This window comes from Hypanus sabinus, chromosome 9 (assembly GCF_030144855.1).
Source record: "Hypanus sabinus isolate sHypSab1 chromosome 9, sHypSab1.hap1, whole genome shotgun sequence".
NCBI classification, from domain to species: domain Eukaryota; kingdom Metazoa; phylum Chordata; class Chondrichthyes; order Myliobatiformes; family Dasyatidae; genus Hypanus; species Hypanus sabinus.
In genome coordinates, this window is record NC_082714.1 from 23,958,935 (window position 1) to 23,986,827 (window position 27,893).

A 27,893-nucleotide genomic window follows, 5' to 3' on the forward strand; every position below is an offset into this window, starting at 1 on the left:
AATACCTGATAAAAGTCTGTTTAAACTTAATGATATAGCGCAATTTCCCCTATTAAGGAACAAAAATATCGGTTAATGTGACTGCATGTAAACATGATCTGTTTGCCAATTTGTTTCATTGGCACAAGTAATATTATTGCAGTTTAATGCTTACATGGAACCTGTTACCCAATCCCCTATCATAACCCAGTTTGGCTAAATATGTTGGAGTGTTACTCTCTGGTTTATAGTTTTGTGGATAACTCTGCCATTAATTATTCAAAAAAATAGAAAATCCACAACAGTCTTATTCTTTATTTCCATTACAAATGTAAAACAAAATTTCGTCCTTAGGAACAATAATAATAACTTTGTTTTTTTCCATCTTATGTTAGGAGTACAGGTTGTTGTAATGCATTGACTTAAATAAACTAATTCTAGGATCAATTGTACCTAGTACTAAACATCTTTTAACTGGTACACATAGCTGTTTAAAGTGCAACATTAAGATTGGTTCAAATAATTTTGTTTATTGTTTTCTGAAGAAGATTTTACAATTCCAGTCAACAAGCAGTGTAAAATGTTTGAAATCAGTGAGTAGAAAACTTTGCAATGTCCAGGTATTGTGCCAAGGGCAGGGTGGCAGGAGGGGAATGGCATGGGTGCAGACACACCCAGCTCTGAGTCACCAGGTGAGGCCATTTGATTCCAAGCAATTTGATCATGACAGAATGTGCCTCTGGTGTTTCTTGCCCTTTTCCCAACAATGATTCCCATTTCCCTGCCCCCTTCCCACTCAGTACTGTATATTGGATGAAGTGAAAAATATTTCTGGGAAGTTAATAGTCGAAGATTAAATGCAGTTCTGTGTATTAAGTAAGAATTATTTAAAACCTGAATTTTGCCTTTAAAACATTTTATGACAATTCTTATAAATGGTTTACACTCTGTCACAATGTTTTCATCATATTCTAAACTTACTGTTTTCAGAGAGACTAATGAAGATAATTCATTCTCCAAATGGAAAATGCCAAGATTTCACTGGGCATAATGATACTGTTCACTTCAGTCGATTTACACCATCTGGAAAATTCCTCTTATCCATTGCATACAATGAGGTGTTCGTCTGGGAGGTTCAAAAGTTACCTGCCGATTTCAGTAATGTACAATATCTCTAAGGTTGAATGTCTTAATTGTGTTACTGTTTCATGAATGTAATTGCTCTTTATAAGCTCTGTGGAATCATTTGTTTCATATTGTACAGCTCAATTCTGGCACAATCATACAATTCTAAAAATTTGTAAAAGGCAACTATCACAGGAGAAAAATCATAATGTAAATATTGTTTAATCATTATTTAATAATGCATTTGATGCATTACACCCATTGTGGGAACTTTTATAATTAGTTGCACTGAGATGTTTTAAAATCTAGCCAAGATTTTGTTGTTGGATTCTGTTTGAGAAGTAACTATGATCACTTCATATTTCTGTTAGCCAAGTGATTTTCTACTACATGAATAAATTTTTGCTGGTCTACGAGTTGAGTGTTTGATAATGGATTTTTGAAACATCTTTCTGCTTGTTATTGCATTAATTAGAAAACTTTTGTTTTAATTTATTTTGCTTTTACACTTCTCTGGTGAACTATTATCTAGTCTGCAGCACTTGAACATTTGTCCTATGTTGACCACTGAGTGGGAGTGCAAAGATGCTGCTTCATTTTCTTTCACAATGGAATACTGGCCACTGATTTTAAGACTACTCAGTAAGTTAACTACTGTAAACCATGGGCATTGTTTTAGTGTAAAATTCTAAAAAATTCATTGTTTCTTCCTCAATGCAGAAAATTGAATTGGTGATGGGACAATAGGCATCAAATATCACAAATACTGGAAATTCTTCAAGAAAGCATGTGAAGTAGCTAGATGGAAGTAAATTAACCTAGGAGTCAAACTCAGACTAACACTTAGTATCAATACTTATTGCATTTGTCTTATTGAAATACAGTGTGGATTAGACCCCTTGAACTGTGCCACCCAGCAATCCCCCAATTTAAACCTGGCTTAGTCACGGGATAGTTTTCAATGACCAATTAACCTATTTACCAGTATGAGAGGAATCCAGAGCACCTGGGGGAAACCCACACATTCCATGGGGTGGATGTACAAACTCCTTGCAGAAGATGCCGGGACTGAACTGATGCCCTGAGCTGCAATAGCATCATTCTAGCTGCTACAGTATCATGGAATTTTAAAAGGCAAATGAAAGACTCATTATCAAAGGCTGAGAGAAAATCGACTTTTTTTTTCCTATTTTAATAGGTTCATGTGACACTAATTTAAAAATAGAGGGCCAGAAAGGAAGTGCAGCGGACTAGAAAACTGGGGTAGAACCATTGTGATTCCTATTGGCACACAGAATATGATTCAAATTAGGACAGTCACAAACTATTTAAGCTTTATGCTTGTGCTGTTAAATATATAATCACTTTTATCCTCCATCATTGAGCACAGTTGTTCCTGTAAGTCCAAGAAACTAATCTGAGGGCTGGTGATATTTTAATATTATTAACAATTACAGCAGATTGGATAACTATTTAACTCACTGCCTCATTTAAATTCCAGCCAAATGAAAAACTATATTGCTGTTGCTGGACTCTATTCAATTCCTTTTGATATCCTTCCCTTTAGCTTTTATCCCTGGACTGTTACAATGGTAACTGGAGGATTGGAAAGATAGCTGGCACCTCCACAATAATACCTTAAAAAGTAAAGGCATTGTAAAAATCTACAATTTTTGTTCTGGAAAACTGTTTCCAAAACAAGATTTTGAAAGCTAGTTTGAACAATGACCAGAATGTGAGACTTTTACTCCTGTTCTAAATAGAACCACAACAAATATAAACATGACAGAAAAAACATGTAATCTTATGTAAAAAGTTCACTTTTATTCATTTAATTAGTTATGTAACATGAAGCAACAATAGTTTAAAATAAGTCTTAACTGTATATTATTACTATACACTCTGCAAATAATTTCAAGTTATGTAGAATATAATGAGGGGACATAACAGGTTTGGTGACTTTCATTTTAGTAAACCCAATTCAAATCTAGTTAATCAATCTCTCCCTCCTCCCTCCCCTCTCTAGAAATGGATCATGTTTCTCTTTAAGCACAATACTTTAATGAGAATTTAAGCAAGTATAGAATGAGAATTTTTATGTACGAGCCATAAAAACTTACTTCCTTCTCTAATGTTGGATTTCACAGTGTTTCTAACCTTTTCAAACTTCTTAAATAGCAGAAACTATCTCATCCAGTTTGTATTTCAAAATGTATTAAAGCAATTTGGTGGATTATCTGTTATTAATTACAATGTTACAACAAATAACAGATCAAAAATATTACTATCAGGTAGTAACTAAAAGCCATCAAAATGGCCATAGGTTGATGCAAATTTCCTATAACTTTAAACTGGTCAGAAATTCTGATAGAAATCTAAACCTATTAGCTTGAGATGTAACATCCACACAAAGAGCCCTCTTCGTAACATTAAAAATAAATTTTCCATAAATAGAAGTTAATACATAACCTAACTGTACATTGAGTCTATTGTAACTTCAAGGTGGATTTAGATTCTGTATCCTCTGGACACAATTTTGTTGTGGAGCTGATGATGGTTTCTCCTTTCTTGCTTGGAATGCTTAGTAAAAGAGAAAAGAATTCTTTTAGAGTCTGTAATATCCAAACCAAATACTTTACAAGTAAATCTACAACTGAGATGAGTGCTTTAGGTATGAACTATGGATCAAATCCTTATCTACAATTTTAACACTCCAATCTTATCTCAATAATTAAAGGAAGAGTTATTCAAATACTAAAGATATGAATTTAAATAGAAAATTGCCTGAAGAGCATTATTAACCAAAGTATCTAATCTGAGTTAAAATGATTAACTATCTGCCCTTCACTGTTGCTGATTGATTAGCTGAGTGCTGTCAGCATTTTCTCACTTTACTTCTAAAATTATGCAATTTATACAAGCTTTGTAATTAAAAAAATAATTTACTACTGTATTATGTTTTATTAAGATCCTGCCGTATGCAGTTTACAGCAATTGAGAAACAAATATTTTTACAGCTTTTTATAATAGTCATTCTGCAATTGAGCTGGCAGCAGTTTTTCATCATGCTTTTATACATTTCCACTCAAGATAAACAATGAAATAAATTTAACCACACACTCACTGGCCTTTATCTATGTCCAAAAGACAATGTGCCACAAATTAAATTTCACTTGGACCGTTCAGCTCTCGACCTCACTGCAGTCTTCATTCAGACACAGATGAGACTGTTCTTGGAAGAACTTGACTGGGTGTGGTATCAGTGGACTCTGACTAAATTAAAGTCAATGGGTTCAATGCAAGTATTGACTAGATCTACATCTTGCTCAAAGAAAACTAACTGTGATTGTTGAAAGTCCATCATTCCATCCCTTAGACATCATGGCAGCAGCCCAAGCCCAACCATCTTCAGCCTGCCACATCAATGATCTACCTTCCATCATAAGATCAGAAAGATAGTTGTTGATAATTGTTTAATACTATTCACAATTTGAAATGCTTCATGGATGCATACAACAAGATGTTGATAATAATCAAGTGTAGACTGGTTAAATGGCAGTAACGTTTGTACCATCTACTGGAGAATGACCATCAACAAGAGAGACTCTGAGCACCTATTCTTGACATTCAATGACTTTATCCCCAACATCCTTAATTTCCACTGAGCAGAAAAGTCAGCTGGGCCAGCCAAGTAAATACAATAACAAGAGTAGGTCAGAGACTGAATGTCTTCCTTCTTGACACCCACAGCTTTTCTACAATTAGCAAGGTATGAGCAAAGAACACAACAAAGTATTTTGTTTGCTTGAATGAGTGCAGCATTACTGCAATCCTTTTATTATCCCATCTGTCTCCCTAAACATTTTCTTGTGTCATTTATAAACACAAGAATTATAAACTTACTGGAAATCCAGAGCAACCCATGCAAAATTCTAGAGGAACTCAGCAGGTCAGGCAGCATCTATGGAAATGAATAAACAGCTGATGGTTTGGGCCGTGACCCTTCCATTTATTGCTTATCTGGATTATTCTATCAGCAGCTTCTAAAGCCACAGCCTTTGCCATCAAGAAGGACAAAAGGTTCATGGGAATGCTCCAAATCACAACCATCCTGCCTGGAATTAGATGCTGTTCCTTTATAGTTGCTGGGATTGAATCCTGGAACTCACTACCTTATAGAACTTTGACCAGAAAAATGTCAGCAGATCAAAAATATGTGCCTTCACCATATTCACAGGGGCAATTAAGCACAAACAATAAATATCACTTTCCGAAAAGGTGAACACATTAGCGACATATTTTAGACTGCAGTTAATATGGTAAATTTGCAGTTTTCAACATTGATCTTATATATTTTACTGCCTTTTTCAAAGTATTATAGTTAGCAAGCATCTAAGTGCAGTATTGAAACTCACATTGATTCAAACTGTTCTATTCAATGGATCAAATTCTTATTCCCTCACCTGGAGAAAGTTGGTCTTGCGATAATGGTGGAAAATGTGTACTAGTGAATCAGCAAGCCTGATTTACAACCTGTCTGATTTCTGAACTCTTTGCAGGCTGTTGGATCCTTATATTCCTTATTCCTAATATTTCTATTGAATAAAATGATAGATTAGCAGTTGATGTCACTGCCACACAAGACCAACAGCCGAGTTTAATCCGGACCTCCAATGTGGTATTGAACTTGCATGCTCTTCCTATGACCACTTGTATTCTTGCTTGCCTCGGCATACCAAATACATGCTGCCTGGTTAATCAGCCACTACACCCTCTGAAGAAGTTTGTGAAAATTCAGCACGTCATCTAAAACTTCGATAGATGTGTGCTGGAGAGTATATTGACTGGTTGCATCATGGCCTGGTATAGAAACACCAATGCCCTTGTACAGAAAGTCCTACAAAACCTAGTAGATACGGCCCAGTCCAAAATCCTCCCTGCCACTGAGCACATCCATGGAGTGCTGTAGTAGGAAAGCAGTATCCCTCAAGGACTCCCACCATCCATCTTTTATTACTGCTGCTATCAGAAAGGTGGTAGAGGGACCTCAGGAACCTGCATCACCAGGTTCAGGGACAGCTACTACCACTCAACCATCAGGCTCTTGAACCAGAGGGGATAACTTCACTCACCCCATTACTGAACTGTTCCCACAACCTACGGACTCAACTTCAAGGACTCTTCATCTCACATTCTCAATATTTACTGCATATTTATTATTATTATTTCTTCTTTTCTCAGTTGTTTTGTATATACACAGTGTAACATGCTCTAAGGTTTCACTGATAATGTAGTGGTTTCTCTGTAGTAGCAATGTTTGGGTTATGACGAGACAACGGGGTTTGGAATGCTGTTTTTTTTTTGAGTCTGGAAGAGAGATTTTTGCAGTCTTATCCATTGATGAGGACAGAAGACGCGATTGGAGAGATTTGGTAGACCGTCGGATGGGGTGGACCTAGAGCAGGGGTCTGAATGGCAGTGACGATTGGAGGAGGTCGATGGTGGACAGTCGGCGTATCAATGAACTCCAACATTGCACAATAGACTGTTTCATAAGATTGGGCCCTTTTTCTTTTTTTCGTTTTCTTTACTAACCATATAGTCAAAGTAAGAATTACAAAGCTTAATCGCTTTATCGCATATTCTGCACTGTTTGTTATTTCGGGGTACTGATTTATAACAGGGGACACCGCGCAGCATCCACCCTAACGAGATTTCTTAAGTTTGACCAGGCTGGGGGTTATCACCCCTTATATTTAGCCACTAGCCAAAGTGAGAGTTACAACAGTTTGTTGGGGTTGTTTTTCCACATTGGTTGTTTGTTCATTCTGTTGGATGCAGTCTTTCATTGATTGTATTGTGTATCTTGTATTTATTGTGAATGCCCATAAGTAAGGTGACATATATGCACCCACAATGGGTAGACAGCAGGAGAACAGGGAGGAAGGGGTGGAGTTGATTGGCTTGTGAAAGAGGATAGGTTACAGGAAAATAAGTGGTAAAAATAGGATCAGTGAGATTGCTCATAGACTGGATGTGTTTAATAACCACCACCTATATCATACTGAAATGTGGGAAAGGAGAAAAAAGAAATCAAAAGAAAATCTAATTTTAATCCTTAAATTTACAGAATATATAAATTTTGTTATAATATTCACACCAACTATACAAATATTATTTGTACCAACAATAAAAAATTGATGAGAGATTCAATCTCTTGCTTGAAATATAATCTGGAAATATAAATGAATAGCATCTCCAAGGACACCAAGGGTTTTTTTAACAACCATGTTACACCTGACCATGTATTAAGATTACGGTTGCTTGCACCTGAGAAAAATTCTTTATTTAGCTCTTTTATTTTAACTACTGAATGTCTGAACTAATAGGGATGTGTTAATTACTTTATAAAAAATGTAATGAAATTTAAAATATCTATGGAATATTCTTACCTTGAACTGTGATAATAATTCATTGTTGTTGAAAAAGTGAAATAGCACATAGCCAGAAGAGAAGAGATGGCCAACGAAATGAGAATCATCCCGCACAGAAAACAAAGGAGAACGACTCCACCAACTGACAACAACACACCTGGTGGATAAATGAATGAAAAAAGATACTTCCTTGTATTCTTTTTATCTTGCTAGCTTTATGAATGTGCCACACAAAATGCTACTTCCATTTTGAAAAGATACTATGCAATATAGACTTTATTTGATAATTTATAGTTGTAGAGTTAAGCTTTGAAAATAATTATTGATGTATTGGGGTTTCTACCATTTCAATTTCAAAACAGTGGATTCCAGTTAATTGAACCTGGTTAATCAGGGCAGCCACTCACTTACTTGGGACAACTCTTAAAGAACAAAAACTGAGAATATTGACGGGATTCCGTTTGTTTATTTAGGACAATATGGTGCTTAAATGGGGCAAGAACTCACCGAACAGGTTCTAACGAGTATCAGTCACATGCACTTGTGTGGCTATCAGACGCTATACTGTGCTCACACTGAATAGTTTATAAAATAGCTTTAGGTGCTTGTGTTTGTGTTAAAAAAGCAGTGATTTTTGTCACTGATAGTTAGCGATAAATAAGCAGTAAGCTAATTCAGAACTGTTTTGCTCACTGCGGTTTCGAGCATTCAGGCTTGGAGATGCCAGAAATGGCTGGGAGTGAATCAAGCGATTTCACTACTTCAACAAGTTAGAAACTATGAAGACAATGATAATCATCTTGAATGTTACAATGAAAATGAAGATTCGGAGGATACAATTGTCAATAGCATTGTATGAAGGCCGTCCATTATCTGGACTAGGTGTCTGCACTGATTGTTCATTTACAGTGAATCAAAAGAATATGGCAGGGAGATGAATTTCACCATCGATAACTACTAGGAACTAATACAGTTTTATAATATTGTAGTATTATAGGCAGTGTTTTTTTGGTTCTATATTTCATATAAATACATATGTTCCTCAGTTATACAGTAGCTTTTGTCTTTATTATACTTTTAGCTATTTCTATGAAACTCTGGCTAATTGGGGTACTCACTTAATTGAGCCAAAATGTGCTGGTCCTGATGTGTCCCACTGGAAATACTGTGTTAACATTTTTATTTAAAATCAAATTAAACACTAGAACTTTAACACAGGATTCAGAACATTTGATAATTGAACTGCAGGAAAATTGAGCCAGTAACATGAAGGTCTTTCCTCAGAGGTATCGTTCTTCTCTCTCAGGAGCAGAAGGTGCTGTGTTTGTCACATCCACTTCAGCCTCAACATGCATATTCATGTAAATTATTGATTGATTAATTAACAAAGTCTCAGAACAATCACTAAATTCTGAAAAGATAAAAAAGATTGTTCTGAAAATCTGCTTGCGTTTGAAATGGGATGAATTGTGTCAGCTGGATAGTTGGTGGATTTTATGGACCTGGTGACAATCAGCTGCTTGGGCCTCAGAAAGTTTGGGAAGTCCAAGATGGACTGAAGGTAGGATGCCTGGCTTCACCTGCTGAGTGAGGTTGGACTCACTGCAACAGGATGAAAAGAGGGTTCAGATGCACTTTGCATCCTTTCCTCAGCTTTACATCAGAAAAGGGTATCCCATTCTAAGGCTGCCAGCTCTTGGAAAAAAATGCAACCTGCTTAATTTATTTGGGTATTCATAACTGTTAATATTGAATGAAAAATAAATAAATTGCAACATCTCCATCAGAGACATTCAAGAAGAATTGAAACCAGCCTACAAGCAATCAAGGCCCATAGAGATTGTTGCGGGGTGAGAAATTGGATGTGGGATGAAAGCAGTGGAATTTGAGGCAGCTGAAATGTACTTGTTGCTGGGTTGGCTGCCTCATGGGTATGAAAGTCACTTATTCACTTCCCCTACACTTGGGGGGGAAACATGGACAGTTGGGAACCTCAGGCAGTCATCCAGCAGTGGAGAGTATCCAGGACTATCTGGGTCAATGCTATTAACCTAATTGTGCGGTAATTATAAACCACTTCTGCAGACAAGTTACAAAACAAGATATTCTTGGTTTTTCTGTACCTTCCATAACAATGAACCCAATACAGGCTAGAAGGGATGTAATCACTGCAAAGATCAGGAATAAGCCAACCGGCACAGCCGACATTATGGTAAAAACTATCAGTAATAAGGCGAGGAAGGGATGCTCATCCAGGTACTGTCCCAAAGAGGAATTCACGAATGCTGCAACCTACAAATCAAACACATCAGAACTAATTAAAATTATATGTATAGATTACAATATGGACATATTCAAAAAGGTTGTAATCATTTTAAAGTGAAATTACAGTAAAAATATAGCTATAAAACAAATGAAATAACTTAAGGAAAAAGTAAGTTGTGATTTCTCCTTGCAGGAATTTAATCTATGTACACCACCAGGTAAAGCCCTTCAAAAATTAATTTCAACTATCCCTCTTTTTCCTCCTATTTGAACTTATTTTTCCTGAGCATTCATCAGCTCTGGCATTGACATTTTACTCCCTTTTTTTGAACAATGGAACTTCTGAATAGATCATGCAACAACTGTAGCTCTTCTTTCTATGCAGAACGATTTCTGAATAGACCATAAGGCAATGCACAAAAGCAGTTCTGCAGTACAATATATAAACTTGGATACGGGGCTCCAATCAATGACTGCTCCAAATCCATCAAGGAGCAGAACCGGTCAAGGACAATGAATACGAAATAACACCACTCCATTTTAAATTAAAGACAACCGTGACATCCAGTATCCTTAAAGCTAATTTATTCAGTGAGCAATGCAAAATACTAAGCAAACACTGAGAATTCCTTCTTGATCCTTGGTATTTGAGCAAAACAATTGCAGCAATGTTGTAACTAAGGACTTCTATAAATTTGGTGACAGTAAACTTGTCTATAAAATTTATTACTGAAGATACTAAACTGAAAAATCTGAGAAGTTTAATTTAACTAGTACAAAACCATATGTTATATTTCTTACTAGTGTAGTTACAATGATAACATTGTTGATTTAAGGCATTCATACAGATTGCATCAGCCACCTTACTGATATTGTACTGGTTTTTACAAAATTTGGGAGCGCTGAACAACATCATTATTAAAAGTTATAGAGAAGATGCACAAAGGATTACTAGAACATTGTCAAATTTAATAGATTATACTCATCAGAAAGAGATAAACATACTGGGGTCTAGAAGGATATACTTGAACCTCAGTTCTTTAATATGCAGAGATTGTATCGCTCTGTATTTGCCATCCCTGGGTATGTAGGATCTGAGCTCTGCAATTTCTTTTAAAACCTCTATTTTAGTGCCTCCCCTCTAAAATCTTCCTTAAAACATGTCTCTGACCAAAATGTTACCCACATTTCCTTAGGGTTCATTTTTTTTGGCTCAAGTCTACTTGTTGTTCAATTATAATCTTGATTTGGTTTGGGAATTATTTCTATTAGAATAGTGCTATTTAAGTGCAAGTTATTGTCACTAAATAGTTTGTTTCAATTAGTAAAAAATAAACTTTATCTGTTAGGAGTGGTAATTACTGAATATGATGCCAAAGAAAACACTATTTTTCCTTGAGCACCGCAAGTTGTTATTATCTGTAGTGCACTGCAGAGGGAGGCAAATATTGGAGGCCAATTCAGTTTGGGTTTTCATAAGGAACTGTACAAGTAATTGAAAGGAAAAGATTTACAGTGCTGTTCTGAGAAGCCGAAGGAGTGGAACTAATTGCATGATACAAAAAAATACTTATAATCAAATTACAACAAAATATTAATTCTTTCTCGTCAATCTTTAAAAGGGAACATTCAGACAGCCATTGCTTGTTAGTATATTTGTTGTAGTTCACTGACCAATGGAACATTGTTGTGGTGACAAATCCACTTAACATTTTTTTTGCTACAAACAAGTGCTAACCTTCTACTGATTAACAAGTATTGAGCTGCCTCAGCAGATTTTAGTGTACACAATCAAGGTTTAAGATTGTTTAATGTAGTTTCCTGGACACAAAAGTGCAAGGAGAACAAAATAATTGTTACTCTGGATCTGATGCAGCACAAAAACAATAATACAAAAGATAAAGCACGACAAATATAAATACATAAGGTAGCTTATATACATAGATGGACTGTATATCTATATTGTGACGCTAGGATGTTGTGGAGGTGTTGATCAGCCTTACAGCTTGAGGAAAGTAACTGTTTTTGGGGCTGGTGGTCCTGTTGTGGATGCTGCATAGCCTCCTCCCTGATGTGAGTGAGACAAGCAGTCCATGAGCAGGGTGGGTGGGATCTTTCATGATGTTACTGGCCCTTTTCTGGCACCTTCCTGTATGCACGTCCTTGACTTAGGACAGGCTTGTACCAGTGATGCGTTGGTTTTGACCACCTGTTACAGAGCCTTCCTGCCCGCTGCAGTGCAGTTTCTGTACCCTGCAGTGATGCAGCTTGTCAGGATGTTCCCGACTGCGCATCTGCAGAATGATGTGAGTATGGATGTGCAAAGTTCAGCTCTCTTCAGCCTCCCCAGTGTGTAGTGACATTGGTGATCTTTCTTGACTGTGTAGGATGTGTTCTAGGATGACGAATGGTTGTTTGTGTGTGATGTGCAGTCCCGGAGTTTGAAACTACTGCGCCGCCAAAGTAAAGGGAGGGGTGTGTAATGCAAGTTCTCTTGAAGTCAACACTCATCCTTTTTAAAAAAACACAAAATGTTGGCACAACTCAGCAGACCAGACAGCATCTATGGGAGGAGGTAATAATGACGTTTCGGCCCGAAACGTTGTCACTACCTCCTCCCATAGATGCTGTCTGGCCTGCTGAGTTCTGCCAGTAATTTGTGTTTTTTATTTATTTCCAGCATCTGCAGATTCACTCGTGTTGCCTACTCATCCTTTTTGTCTTGTTGACATGGAAGAGGTTATTTGCCTATGTTTTTACTCAAAATAAGAGTGAAAAAATTTCCAGTGATACATGTTTCCTTCTGATTACTACTGGTAGTTTTCCCTGTGAACGGTCATAATCAAAAGGACACTGGAAAAGCAGCAATACAGAATGATTTTGTTTTAGTACAAAATAGTAGCATCCATTGTACTGAATTATGATAATAAGATTTAATTGGTTTAATTAAGCCACAGTTTTGCAGTAACTTTCATTAAAACAAGTTGGATTTATTTTTGTCATGTTTCAACAAAAACACATCATTACCAAGGTAGGTCATTACAATTTTTTAAAAAAAGAATTGAATGAGGTTTGACCTTGTCAATCAATTGTTACTAACTTATTTGTGCTGGACATCCCCACCACACACTAATGGCCAAGCAACTACAACTGTATCCAAAAAATTGCAAGCTCCAGCTTGGTCAAAACTATTTTCCATCCAGACTGTATGCAATTATTCAACACATTAAAAAGCTTTAGAGGATGATGTATGCTCCCTCATATCACAGCATGGACAGTAATATTAAAATAGGAATTAAAATCCTAGAATAATAAATACTTTTTGAAAAGATAATCATTGCTCAACAGATATAATGGCAATAAAGTGATCAGTTTCAAATAGGAATGCCTTACAGAAAATCTTATGTCAAATGCAAACAGAATCATTGTGTGAAAACCTTGTTTTGCTAACAATCACTTGCCTTTTTCATGCCATAAAATGTGTCTTAAAATTAAAAGATGATTTGTGTGCCACGCAGTCCTGAACAGGCCAATGACTATAACTAATTTGAAGGAAAACATACCTTTGAGTTGCTGTTGATTCTTTGCATCATTGTATTAAATCGATTTTGTAAATCCTGCATTTCCCTTGATAATGGTAACCCATCAAAGTTTGACATTTCGCTTTGCATTTCACTTATTTGCAGCTGGGGAATGCTTAGTAGCACATAATATGCTCTGTAAAGAGGATTAAAAAAAAAACAAATTGATTGATCACAATCACTGAGAATTCAACAAAACAAAGTGAATTTAAAGTTGGCTTGAAATTCACAACTTCAGTTTCTGAAAATGTCATGCCAAAGCAACACTGATTTATCAGAAATTTCTAGAAATTAGGCTCGAGAACAACATAATTTCTAGAAAGCTTTAAATCAGGATTATTAATTTTCCACTTACATACATGTGCACCTCACATGCTCAGGCTTGTTCCCAGGGTACTGAAAGAAATGGCAGAAGTTATATAAAAGCTTTGGTGATGATTTATCACAATTATCTGGACTCTAGGCAAGTCCCAGTGGTTTGGAAATCCACAAATGTCAAGCCACTGTTCAAAAAAGGATGTAGGCAAAAGGCCAGTTAGTTTAACATCTGAGATATTGTGAGAGTAAGCATTCGGCATGGACTAGAAGGGCCAAGATGACCTGTTTCCGTGCTGTAATTGTTATACGGTTATATCTGTAGCTGGGAAAATGCTTGAAGCTATCATTAAAGAAGAAATAGTGATTTATCTGGAAAAAAATGGAGCCATCAGGCCCATGCAGCACGCATTCAGCAATGTTAGGTCCTGTTTGACAAACTTACTGGAGTTCTTTGAGGATAGAGTGAGCGCAGATATAGTGAAGGGAACAGGTGGACATTATTTACTTGAATTTCCAGAAGGAGTTTGATGAGGTGCCACATAAAAGACTTATGCATAAGGATGCACAGAGTTTGGGGTGATGCATTAACATGGATAGAGGATTGGTTAACTAATAGAAAGCAGTGAGTTGGGATACACGGGTGTTGCTCCGGTTGGCAATCAGTGGTGAGCGGTGTGCTGCAGGGGTCAGTGCTGGGCCCACAACTGTTCACAATATACATTAACAATCTGGAAGAGGAGACAGACAGTAGTGTATCTAAGTTTGCTGATGATACTAAATTGAATGGAAAAGCAAATTGTGCAGAAGATACAAAGAGAGACATAGATAGGTTAATTGAGTGGGCAAGGGTCTGGCAGATGAGGTACAATGTTGGTAAATGCGAGGTCATCCACTTTGGAAGGAAAAATGAAAGAGCAGATTATTATTTAAATGGTAAAAAATTGCAACATGCTGCTGTGCAGAGAGACGTGGAAGAGCTTGTGCATGAATCACAAAAGGTTGGTTTACAGGTGCAGCAGGCTATCAAGAAACCTATTGGGGTGTTGGCCTTCATTACTAGAGGGATTGAATTTAAGCCGGGAGGTTATGCTGCAACTGTACAAGGTACTGGTGAGGCCGCACCTGGAGTATTATGTGCAGTTCTGGTCTCCTTACTTGAGGAAGGATATACTGACTTCAGAGGCGATGCAGAGTAAGTTAACCAGGTTGATTCCAGAGATGAGGGGGTTAGACTACGAGGAGAGATTGAGTCGCCTGGGACTGTACTCCCTGGAATTCAGAAGAATGAGAGGATATCTTATAGAAACATATAAAATTATGAAGGGGATAGATAGGATAGAGGCAGGAAAGTTGTTTCTACTCATAGATGAGACTAGAACTAGTGGACATAGCCTCAAGATTCAGGGGAGTGGATTTAGGAAGGAGATGAGGAGGAACTGCTTTTCGCAGACAGTAGGAAATCCGTGGAATTCTCTGCCCAATGAAGCAGAGTGGAGGCTACCTCAGTGATGCACCATCAATAACTCTTGGAGATGCGAGGCGAGATACAGGCTTTTATTGGCTGGAAGAAAGAACAAGCAGCAATTGACCACCACACAGCATCCTGGAGACTGAGGCCGGGGCGGTGTCCCCAATCGCCTTTATACCGGGGTCTGTGGGAGGAGCCACAGGAGCAGTCAGCGGGGGGGGGGGGGGGGGCGTGTCCAGACAGGTATATGTAGTTCACCACACTCAGTAAACATATTTAAGACAAGGTTGGATAGATTTTTGCAAAGTAGGGGAATTAAAAGGTTATGGGGAAAAGGCAGGTAGGTGGAGATGAGTCCATGATCTTATTGAATGGCGGAGCAGGTTCAACACGCCAGATGGCCTACTCAAACTTCTATTTCTTATGTTCAAAATAAATTTTGAAGAGATTGTAGTTTTTGCCACAGAGTATATTCAAGAAAGAGAGGCATTTTTTAAAAGGTACAAGTGATATATGATCATCGTAGGAAGGTGGCATTAATTAAAATACAAACCAGGAATACAAATTACTACTCCTGCCTCAATTTAATCTGCTTCCAACTTTGTGGATTACAACCTTCTACAATGGATTGAAATTTAAGCATGCATCTCATATTTCTAACAATTGTTTTGCTTTATTTTATCTTTTCTTATAATCTCAGATTTAACTCTGTTACACCCTCTCAGACATAATTCTTGTTACTTAACACCCTTGTTTGGTCCGCACCACTTCCATTAGGTCACTGAATTTCCCTTGGTCTCCATCTTATTAAAGAATTTATCTTTTGCTCTCTGTAAGGTAAATCAATCTTTATTTCTGTCCCCACTTCTGACAAAATATTAACTATTTCTCCCTCCACAGATACCACCCATCTTGCTGCTTATTTTATTTGCGATTCTGCATCATTCTATTTAGCAATGTTTTTTCTCACATTTTGAAAACTGGAAATGTTGTCAACTTACATTACATTAAAAAATAAGCCACATTAAATCCCAGCCACAGCAAGAAACAATGAAGAGAAACAAACAGTTGACTTTTCAGGGGACCCTTCCTCAGAACTCATCATCAGGTTCTTTTGAAGATTCTCGGCCCAAAACATCAATTCTATACAGATGCTGCCTACCAGCTGAGTTCTTCCCACATCTGTGAAATTTCTTGTGCTTATGGCAAATAAATGATATTTTAATTTTTAGATCACAAAACTGAATGGACTGTTTGGAACCAATAATTTTACATGGCCAGTAATTTGTGACTTGCGTGCATGAACAACTTGATTCTCTAGTACGTTATCAGGAGAATGTTTCATTATCAGGGCCTGCTGAAACAAATTTAAGCAGAGATCCTGTCTGACCAAGCAAAGTTTAGTGATACAGGAAAGTGATGTTAAATCCTTTATTCAATGTTACAAGTATGAGCCACTTTGCATTTCAAATGGCGAGGCAAACAATTTCACTTTATAACATTTTAAAATTGCAAACAGGGCTACTTTTCTGTATGCTAATCCTCAGAACGGTCTTTGCTGGAAGTGTCCCACTGAGGACATTATGTTCGGTTTAGTTATGTTGCTCAAAAGCAGCTTTAACTTTTTAAAAGCTCTTGTTTAAATAGGCTACTATTAATGAAAATCTGGACAAATTCCAGCTCACTTTAAATTCAAAATGTTGCTTTTAAATGCTTTCTTACTCCAATTTTGACCCGTATCACTTGAGTTTCTAAATAAAAGTCTATCTCCTGCTTGATGCTACTTGTATTCCGCATTGAATAATAAGCTAGATATATAACCTAGAACTCCATTTCAGTTTTGAAGATTCAGTTCTTCAGCATGCATGGAATTGAAATTGGAATTGTAGCAGTATGTACTGAGATAGTGAAAAACTCGTCTTACAGGCTGTGCATACAGATCAAATCATTTCAGTGAATTGAGGCAGAACAAGGTAACAACGGAATGCAGAATAAGATGTTAACAGCTGCAGAAAAAGTGCAGCGCAGGTAAACAGCATGAGTTAGATTTTGAATTCAAAAATCCATCCTATCATAATAGGGAACTGGTTAATAGTCTTATAACAGTGGAGTAAAAGCTGTCCTTGAATCTGGTGGTACACACTTTCCGGCTTTTGTATCTTCTGCCTGATGAAAGGGAGGATAAGAGAGAATGTCTGAAATAGGTGGGGATCTTTGATTATGCTGGCTGCTTTACCGAGGCAGTGAGAAGTCAGAGTATTACAGCACATAAACAAGCCTTTTGGCCCATCTATTCCATGCCAGCCTGGTTTTCTGCCTCGTCCTATCTGCACCTGGACCATAGTCCTAAATACCTCTCTCATCCATGTAACTATCCTAACTGCTCTTAAATGTTATAATTGAACTGCAACCTCTATCCATGTATAAAAAGTAAGTTTGCCCTGAGTATGCACTTGAGTACAAGAGTGCCCAGAAATCCGAATGAAAATATCGTCTTTTGGATGAACTGGTAAATTGGAGTGAGAAATCACAAGGATGCATATTTCTGGTAGGAAATGTCTGCAACTTCCTGACTGGGGCAGAGGGGAAGGGAACAAGGTAAGAGACAACAATTAAGGTTTATACAAACACGAAGTAGAAATCCAGTGAACTGGGTATCTGTACAAAGGAACAATAGAGTAATAATTCATTCAGACAGGAGCAGCAAGTCACAGAGTTGATTAAACCAGTGAGAAAGGCAGAGCAAACTAGATGAATAATGAGTGATTCTGGTCATTGCATAATCCCCAAAGGCAACAGTTTCCAGAGTCTATCTGGAAGATTTTATGACGTTATCAATGCTTTAAACCCAATTAGGGTATGAGTTATATCTGTATACGAAATGTGTATTAAACATGAATTACAATCTGCTGAAGGTAAAGGAACATTTTATAGATAGTGATCAGAAATTACCTGAATTTGATGAACATAACGTTTTAAAAACTTACTAGCTTTAAGGGCTGAGAAATAAATTCAGTATGATAACTGAGCTAGACCGTTCGTAATGCAAAAACTCAGAGTGGGAATACTCAAAGAAACTGTACATTATCTCTAAAATGAAAAAGTTCTATATAAATCCATGAATAACAATTAGAAGGCAACAATTATGGTTTACACAATTACAAAGAAGAGTGGAAATTTAGTGGACTGGCTATCTGTACAAAGCAACGATAGGGTAGTATGATTTCACTCAGGAGTGGCATGTCCTATAGGGACTCAATTGATATCAGCCAATGAGTAATGCGATGGTAAATGAACTTTGAATCAAGGAAAGAATAATTGCAATATATTCTTAATTTTAAATGTCCAGGATAATAGAAGGAAAGGGCTTTGATTGCATTTGCAAAATGAATCAATATCTGTCACCAGAGTGCTTTCAATAATTCAAAAAGGGTATGGATACAAATAAAAGGAAATGTAATTTGACCACCAGTCCCGAGGAGGAGTGTTTAATTTTGTAAACTTCACTTCAGGAAGAACACATTGCCTTGTTGAAGTAACAAGGCAATTCACAAATGTTCTACTGGTCTTTTGGAGTTCCATGATGGATGGGATTCTCCAGGGGTCTTTAAGAATTTGAGGCAGCATTCCTGCACCCTCTGTCCCACAATATTGTAAAAGCATTTCCAATCAGGTCTCCCACCTCCCTTCAGGTCTCCTCCAGGCTATGAAACCCCTGTAAAATCACTTTTAAAATTAAGACTGCAGCTTCATCATAATAAAAGTAACTTTATTATCAAATTACATATATGTCACCTTATACAACCCTGAGATTTGTTTTCCTGCTGTCACTCATAATAAATACAAGAAACAATAGAATTAATGAAAGACCATATTCAACAGGACAGACAAGTAATCAATGTGAGAAAGACAAACTGCGCAAACACTAAAGGAAATAATAAATAAATAAATAAGCAAGCAATAGGTATCAAGAACATGAGATAAAGGGCTGTTGAAAGTAACAGTTTGTAGGAACAGTTCAGTGATAGGGTGATTGAAGTTCATTGATGGTGCAGGTGAAATTATCTCCCTGGTTCAAGAGCCTGATGGTTGAGGGGTAATACCTGTTCCTGAATCTGGTGGTGTGGGTCCAGATGCCTCTGTACCTCCTTTCTGATGGCAGTAGCGAGAGCATGGCCTGGATGGTGGGGGTCCTTGATGATGGATCATGTTTTCCTGCGACGGTGTTTTTTGTAAAAATGCTCAATAGAAGGGAGAACTTTACCTGTCATGGACTGGGCCATATCCACTTTTTGTAGGATTTTCTGTAGGCAGAGCGGCACACAGCAGCAGCAGCCTTTTGGATCTAGTGCTACTTTAATTTAGTTTTTTAAATTTAATCTTAAATTAAGTTACTGCTACAATAGAGAGTTCGCCCAAAAACAAACTTTCATGGAAATCTGCTGGGTAGATTGCGCAACCTCGGCTTGCTGAGGGAATTGGGCCTGCAGTCCTTGGAGTCGCCTGATGCCGATGGCCGGAGGTGGGGACGTCGTAAGCAGTGTGTGAGGAAGCGAGGTGAGTGGGCAAGAGTCCGTGCCAGGAAAAAAAGTAAGTCCTAGCTGGCCGGCTCTCCTGTCCATTCTGTTCTCAAATGGACATTAAATTGGACGACATCTGTGGCAACGAAATACTCGGCCTGAGTACAGAAACGAACAGATTCCCAGGCGCCACCATTCAGTTGTTTATTTATGTAACAAATTTTCCCCCAAGCCATCAGACTACCAACCTACTAACCTCTGCTGTGCCTATTGTCATGCTTATTGTTTATTGTAATACTTGCACTGTTCTGTGTACTTTATGCAGTCCCAGTTAGGTCTGTAGCCTAGTGTAGTTTTTATATTGTTCATATAGCACCATGGTCCTGAAAAACATTCTCTCATTTTTACTGTGTACTATAGCAGCAGTTATGGTCAAAACAACAATAAAAAGCAACTTGACTTGAAGGTAATTGATGTTTTCATACTAGGAAATGATAGCACTGAGGAACTTAAAGTTGCTGACCCTCTCCACTTCTGAAGCTCCCTTGAAGACTGGCTCATGGACCTTTGTGTCCTCCTCCTGAAGTCAATAATCGTCTTTTTGGTCTTGCTGACATTGAGCAAAAAGTTGTTGTAGCACCACTTAGCCGAATTTTCAATCTCCCTCCCACATACTGATTTGTCACCACCTTCGATTCAGCCAATGACAGTGGTGTCATCAGCAAAATTGAGTATGTTTAGCCTCACAGTCATAAGCATAAACCAAGTAGAGCAGGGGGCTAAGCACATGGCCTTGTGGTGCCCTTGTGCTAATTGAGATGTGGAGGAGATATTGTTTGCAATCCAAACTGAATGGTGTCCCTGCAAGTGAGGAAATCCAGGATCCAGATGCACAAGGAGGCATTGTTGCCTAGGTCTTGAAGCTTATTAATTAATTTTGAGGAGATGATAGTACTGAATGCCTGATCTATGCATCTTCACTGTCCAGATGTTTCTGGGTTAGTAAGTGAAGAGGCAATGAAATGGCAGCTGCTATTGACCTGTCATGATGGTAGCGAATTGAAGCAGATCCCAATTGCTCCTCAGGCAGGAGCTGATAAGTTACATCACTAACCTCTCAAAGCACTTCATCACAGTGGATACAAGTACTAGTTGGCAATAGTTACTCAGGTAGGTCACCACTTTCTTCTTAAGCACCGGTATAATCGAAGCCTCCATATTTTGATGGTCAAAGCAAGCATAAAAGACATTGAGCTCATCTGGGAGAAAAACCTCGTTGTCACCTATGTTGCTTAGTTTCATTTTGTAGGAGGTGACAGCCTTCAAGCCCTGCCACAGCTGTTGAGAATTTTGGTTTGGTCCAGAACTGCAACTTCACACGTGAGATGGCCTTCTGGAGATCATACCTGGATTTTACTTGGTCATCAGTCCAGAATGCCACTAATCTCAGCAGAGTGCAGATCTCATGGTTCATCCAAGGCTTCTGGTTGGGGAAGAATTAAAGATATTGTGGGGACACACTTATTGATGACTATTTTCATAAAATCTGTGACAACCGTGGTGTATTCATTCAGGTCCTCTGATGAGTCCTTGAACACGGCCCAGTCCACCGACTCGAAGCAATCCTGTAGCTGCTCCTCTGTCTGCTGTGACCATCTCTTTGTTATCCTTACTTCCGGAGCCTTGCTCTTTAACCTCTGTCTGTAAGCAGGTAGGAAGAGGACAACCAAATGATCAGATTTCCAAAAATGTGGTCCAGAGATCAAATGGTGGGCATTGCTTGAGGTTGTATAGAGTGGTTGTGTACGTTGGGATCCCTGGTGCTGCAGGTGATATACTGATGAGAATTGGGCAGAGATTTATTTAAACAAGCCTGACAGAAGTCCCTGATGATGATTTGAAAGGCATTGGGGTAGGCTGTTACTTGTTCACTGAATGCTATCTTACTACCTAGAGTGCTTACTTAACACTGGCCTTTGGCAGTACGTAATCTGCAGTCAGGATCACAGTGGAGAACTCTCTTGGTAATTAGAATGAATGGCAGTTAATCATTAGATGTTCCTTCGGGGGGGGGGGGGGAACAAGAGTAAAACAAAACCGCTACATCCAAGCATCAAAAAGAGTTTATCATGAAACACAGAACTCCACCTTTTGCCTTTTCCAAATCAGCAGTCCAGTCCATCCTGAGATTTGAGAAGCCGCACGTCTAGAGTGAGCCACGTCTCTGTGAAACACAGAATGCAGCAATTCCTCATTTCCCACCGATACAACAATCTTGCCCTTAGGTTCTCACTCTTATTCTTCAGCGACTGTACATTTGCTAACAAGATGCCGGGTAGAGGAAGTTTCATATTCTAGCATTTTTGTCTAGCTTGGAGTCCTCACCTTCTCCCACTCTTTACGGACATGGGGATGTACCTTCATCCACTTAAAGATGTAGTAGATGCACTCTTGCGAGTTAAATCCACCAAGTCCTTCAGCAATTGCTAGTTCATTAAGACTGTTCAAAAGTCAAGCTGCAAGATGGCAATGAAGGTAGGTTAGAAGTATGTTTAGAAGCTTTGTAAACTGCCTGTAAAATATCACTGAATTTCACCAGTGCCATCCTTCCATTTCTTGATAATAATCCCTTATTCAAATTTGTGGATTTTAACCTTTGAGCTGACAACAACCCACCAACAGACAATAATCTGTCTGCAGGAACTGAGTGGGTTGAGCTGCATCTAAGTGAGGAAAGGAATTGTCAGTGTTTTGGGTCCAAGCCCTGCTCAACATAACAATATTTAGAGTATAAGAATCAGGCCACTGTTTCAAAAAACTCACTCAATACACCCCAGAAATTAACTGCCTTTATATATTCTATAATCACAGCCAGTGAGAAAATTAACATCTCCCATTACAAGCATTTGCCTTTGCTTATTTCTTCTTTAATCTCTGAATTTCAGCAAAGATGAAAAATCCAAGATGTCCATTTACCAATTAAAATTTTCCTATTTAATTTCAATAATATTATATAAAAAACAGATTGATATAGAAGTCACCTTTGGAACACTCAGACACTATCAGAGACGAGGTACTGGAGCCTGAACACACAAGGCAACATTTTAGGAACAGTTTCTTCCCATCTGCCATCAGATTTCTGAACAGACAACAACCTATGAGCACGACCTCACTATTTCTTGCAGTACTTATATTTTTAATATATACAGTACTAGGCAAAAGTCTCATGCACATATATGTGGCTAGGGTGCCTAAGGTTTTTGCACAGTACTGTAGGAATTTTATGTATTGCATGGCTCTGCAGCCACAAAAAAACAAATTTTATGACATATGTGAGTGATTATAAACCTAATTCTGATATGGTTCTCTATTGTGGATTGAGAGTGGGAAGGGGGAAGGGAGAAGGGAGTGAGGAATCATGTTTGGGAAAAGTGGAAGGGAGGGGGAAGCATCAAAGAAATATTCTGTAATGATCTATAAACCAATTGTTTGGAATCAAATGACTTTGCCTGGTGTCTCAGGGCTGGGTGTGTACACCCCAGTCACTCCTTCTCTGCCACCTGTCCAACACAGCTCCCAGACGCTCCACCCTCACCACTCCCAACATCCTTTGCTCCTACCAGATTTACAAACTCGCTCTGCTCCACGCTGACAAATACAGTACTGTACAGAAGTCTTAAGACACCCTAGCTATATATGTGAGCCTAAGACTGTTGCACGGTGCAATACATGTGTTTCTTACTGAAATTGATAGTTATTTTACGTATTGAACTATAATGCTGATTTAAAACAACAAATTTCATGACATACATCAGTGATATTAAACCTGATTCTGATATAGCCAAATCTAAACTGCTGTTAACATGCTGTCTGAATGCCCACAGATATCATTCCCCATGATAGGCATTCAATTCTATCGCATTAATCTAATTTAAAATTTTATTATCTGCTACCTGCAGATCAACCAGGATCAATGAATACGTTTGCTTTATTACCTGTGTGTTTAAGGGTTGGGCTCAATCATAATTTAAACTTAAACAACAATTCATGTGATATTTTAAATGCAAAGTGCACTGCAGATGCTGTTGTCAAATCAAGATGTACAAAAAAGCTGGATAAACTCAGCAGGCTGGGCAGCATCTGCTGAAAGAAGCAGTCAACGTTTCGGGTTGAAACCCTTCATCAGGACTAAAGAAGGAGGGGGCAGGGGCCCTATAAAGAAGGGGAGAGGGTGGAAAACCAATTAGAGGAAAAATCAAGGGGTGGGGGAGGGGAATCAGGGAGGGGATAGGCAGGAGAGGTGAAGAAGGAATCTAAGGGGAAAGCACTGTGGGTAGTAAAAGAAGGCGGAGTCATGAGAGGTGATAGGCAGTTAGAAAGAGTAGAGGTAGGATGGGGAAGGGAGAGAGAGGGAATTACTGGAAGTTGGAGAATTCAATGTTCATACCAAGGGGCTGGAGACTACCCAGACGGTATATGAGATGTGGCTCCTCCAACCGAAGTTTGGCCTCATCATGGCAGTAGAGGAGGCCATGTATGGACATATCCAAATAGGAATGAGAGGGAGAGTTGAAGTGAGTGGCAACCTGGTCCACACGTCCCTCCCCACAGATCTCCCACCTGGCACTTATCCCTGCAAGCGTAAATCCTACACCTGTCCCTACACCTCATTCCTTACCACCATTCAGGGCCCTAAACAGTCCTTCCAGGTGAGGCAACACTTTACTTGTGAGTCTGTTGGGGTAATCTATTGCATCCGATGCTCCCGGTGCGACCTCCTCTACATTGTCGAGACCCAACACAGATTGGGGGACCGCTTTGTTGAGCACCTAAGCTCCATTCGACACCACAGACAGGATCTCCCGGTTGCCACTCACTTCAACTCTCCCTCTCATTCCCATTTGGATATGTCCATACATGGCCTCCTCTACTGCCATGATGAGGCCAAACTTCGGTTGGAGGAACAACATCTCAAATACCCTTGGTATGAATATCGAATTCTCCAACTTCCAGTAATTCCCTCCCTCTCCCTTCCCCATCCCACCTCTACTCTGTCTCCTCTTCCAGATGCCTATCACCTCCAATGATTCTGCCGTCTTCTACTACCCATAGTGCTTTCCCCTTAGATTCCTACTTCACCTCTCCTGCCTATCACCTCCCCCACCCCTTGATCTTTCCTCTGATTGGTTTTCCACCCTCTCCCCACCTTCTTTATAGGGCCCCTGCCCCCTCCTTCTTTAGTCCTGATGAAGGGTTTCGACCGGAAACGTTGACTGCTTCTTTCAGCGGATGCTGCCCGGCCTGCTGAGTTCATCCAGCTTTCTTGTACGTCTTCATGTGATATTTTGTTTTGCATGAGCGGAAGCCAATAATTGCCTAGTGATACAAAGCTGTAATACAATCACTTAGATCAGATTACTTTATGATACGCAATTGAGTTTTGCTATTTGGTTAATGATCTTTACTGAGCTATAATTATGTCCTGTACACACTGCAAACTTGCTATTCCAGTGCACCACCCATAATTGTTAGGCCACTATTTGTCTTTAGAATCCTCTATTTGAACATGGATCATGGATAAACTGTAAACCTAAACTTCAACGAAAATTGATGGCAACCACATCACTAACAATTAACACCAAGAAAAAGATGCATTGTTCATGCTGTTAAGTAGACTAACTTCAAGTAAACAGAAAACATGGTTAATGTTGAAAGTTGGACAAACTTGGGTTATTTTCTCCGGAATGTCAGAGCCTGAGAATGACCTGAAAGAAGTAGATGAAAATTTTGAGAGGCATAGACAGGGTAGATAGTCAAAGTTTTTTCCCCCAGTGTAAAAATGTTAAATACTCGAAGGCACAGCTTTAAGACGACAGGAGGAAAGTCTCTTTCTGCAGAGATTTCCTGACTTGCTAAATACTAAATAAGTATTTTCTGTTTTTAATTTAGGTTAGCAGCAATTGCTTGTGGATTATATTCACACTGGTAAAAGATAACATTGTGAGCACCAATTAACAGTCCATCTAGGTCAATCATTGTTTCAAGTACTGTTAAAAAAATTGATTGTCTTAACTAAAAAGAACCAATCTAACCCTCAAAATAAGACTTCTATTTTCATCATGATTAATAGAAAAAAATATCAGGAGGCACATTATCAGGAGGCAAATTCTTTTTATGCTCAGACAGCAACATGGAGTGTACTGCCAGCACAAGTGTCGAAAGCAGATCTGATAGCAATGATTAAGAAACATACAGACACAAACAGGCATAGAATGATGCAATATGGATCAGATACAGGCTGATGTGCAGTTTAAATTTGCGTAATAATCAGCACAGTGGCTGAGGGGCCTGTGCCTGTGTTGTACTGTCCTATGTAATAATCAGCAGAACAGGCAGCATTTACAAAAAACAAAATGAACTTACCATTTCTGGTCATTAATTTGAAGCATTAACTCTGCAGCTCTTTCTGCAGAGATTTCCTGACTTGCTAAATACTAAATAAGTATTTTCTGTTTTTAATTTAGGTTAGCAGCAATTGCTTGTGGATTATATTCATACTGGTAAAAGATAACATTGTGAGCACCAATTAACAGTCCATCTAGGTCAATCATTGTTTCAAGTACTGTTAAAAAAATTGATTGTCTTAACTAAAAAGAACCGATCTAACCCTCAAAATAAGACTTCTATTTTCACCATGATTAATAGAAATATCAGGAGGCACATTATTAATTTTGAATGTAATGATGGAAAGCAAGGAGTTAAAATTGTTTTCATGTGATCACTTTCTCTATTTTCCAAAAGAAAGTGGTATGAATTGACTATTGACATCTGCTATCTCAAGATAAGGTCTTGTGATTAATTCCAGAGGAAACAGCTGAAAGCTGTAGTTATGGTAGCTTTAACTCATTTTATGCAGTGTTTTTTGAGTTGTTAGGCTCTTGAAACTTATTTGTTCATATATTTCAAAGATAATCAAATTTAAACTGCACCATTATCTCTTTCAATTGAACCCTTTCACTCTTCCACCCTAACAAAGCCCTCCCTTTTTTTCTTTATTTCCCCTTTCTTGACTTATTATCCCTTCTCAAAGTTTTCAACTTGAAACATTAACTATTATTTTCTCCATATAGATGAAGTCTGACCTATTGAATTTTTCTCCTATTTTCTGCTAGAGAAGGAGAGTCAATGGTAAAAAGAAAATAAATACTTATACATTTTTCCAGGTCCATTTCTTCCTGGGAACTTTCTAAGTTACTAAGTTCACTAAAGGGGACAGGGCACAGGGAACAACTAAATAACTGTTTTAAGTATTAACTACATAATCCTTTATAATCCCTTATGATGCAGGATTTTAGCAGCAAAACCCTCAGTAAACTAAAATTCCAACTTTGCTCCAAGTGTACAGCAGACCATCAATAAGTTAGCTGCATAATGAGCTACTTCTTTTCAGAAATCTATATATCAATCGCAATCTCCTGCAAAACTTATTGTGGTAATTACTGCTATTTCTATTGCAATGTAAGTGACGGGGGTAAAAGCCCCTTTCCTCACCCTGACATAGCAACAAGGGAGCAATGTCGCATCCCTGGGCCTTGCCTAGCAACGAAGCAGACTTCCCTCCACCGACCGCCATCAGGGTTTGCCAAAACCTCCAGTTTATGGCCCAGTTCTCCGCGGGGACGGGGGCTGAGACCAACCTGCAGATATGATGATGCTTCTTCCTCCTCAAGGCGCCGTCCTCCCCGGCCTCGCTCCGTGTTTACTTTCGCCGCCTGGACAGCGTTGCTAATTATCCCTCAGCTTTGTCCCCGTCCACTTTATTTTCCTCAAACCGATCGCGGAACGAATCGAGTCCCGGAAACGGTGTTCCTTGTTCCGGATTCTCTGAGACTCGTGCTTACGGCTGAATGTTTGAGAGACAGCAGAGAGCGCATGACTTGGAGTAGGAACTGATAACACTTTGCATGGCGCTTTGATGTGTATTTCCCCTCGTTTTATTTGATTCCTTTTAGCCCTGTCACTCTTTCTTAGGGTGATGTGGTTGATCTTTTTACTTGTTAATATTCTATTCCCAAACAGTCATTGTAATCCAGCACAGTTCTCTCTCATTTGTGATCTTAGGGAACCATTAAATCTTTAATATGAAATATGTGGCACAGAATCTGGCCATTTTGCCTAACCAGTCCAGCCAGTGTTAACAACA

At 38.5% G+C, this 27,893-nt stretch overlaps 2 protein-coding genes across 7 annotated transcripts in view; one reads left to right on the forward strand and one right to left on the reverse strand.

Moving 5' to 3' along the window:
• Positions 1-2,467, forward strand: part of wdr90 (WD repeat domain 90) — a 102,427-nt gene extending 99,960 nt beyond the window's left edge. For all 4 annotated transcript variants that reach the window (XM_059979302.1, XM_059979300.1, XM_059979301.1 and 1 more), the window contains one exon: positions 970-2,467. In XM_059979302.1, the coding sequence (XP_059835285.1) occupies positions 970-1,157 (188 nt within the window). In that variant the 3' untranslated portion in view covers positions 1,158-2,467. The remainder of the gene's footprint in view (positions 1-969) is intronic.
• Positions 2,468-2,906: 439 nt separating this feature from the next.
• On the reverse strand, positions 2,907-27,603 carry LOC132399188 (lipid droplet assembly factor 1-A-like). 3 transcript variants are annotated; one of them, XM_059979306.1, is made up of 6 exons: positions 27,388-27,603; positions 21,839-21,914; positions 13,367-13,520; positions 9,662-9,830; positions 7,557-7,695; positions 2,907-3,684 (listed from the first exon to the last, which is right to left on the reverse strand). In XM_059979306.1, exons 3-6 carry the CDS (start codon positions 13,472-13,474, stop codon positions 3,591-3,593), a joined length of 510 nt encoding a protein of 169 aa, XP_059835289.1. In that variant the 5' UTR covers positions 13,475-13,520; positions 21,839-21,914; positions 27,388-27,603; the 3' UTR covers positions 2,907-3,590. The 3 variants fall into 3 exon arrangements, with proteins under 3 accessions (XP_059835289.1, XP_059835288.1, XP_059835287.1); XM_059979305.1 differs by lacking the exon at positions 21,839-21,914 and having other exon boundaries at positions 27,388-27,599; XM_059979304.1 differs by lacking the exons at positions 21,839-21,914; positions 27,388-27,603 and adding an exon at positions 27,242-27,359.
• Between the last annotated feature and the right edge of the window lie 290 nt (positions 27,604-27,893).

Excerpts from the sequence above, each read along its gene's own strand:
- LOC132399188 (XM_059979304.1), bottom strand. The coding sequence starts at position 27,273 with ATGCGACATTGCTCCCTTGTTGCTATGTCAGG. Across the intron at positions 9,831-13,366 it reads GAATCAACAGCAACTCAAAG|GTTGCAGCATTCGTGAATTC; the intron begins GTATGTTTTCCT and ends TTTGATTTGTAG. Across the intron at positions 3,685-7,556 it reads AATTATTATCACAGTTCAAG|CATTCCAAGCAAGAAAGGAG; the intron begins GTAAGAATATTC and ends TCTTTTACTAAG.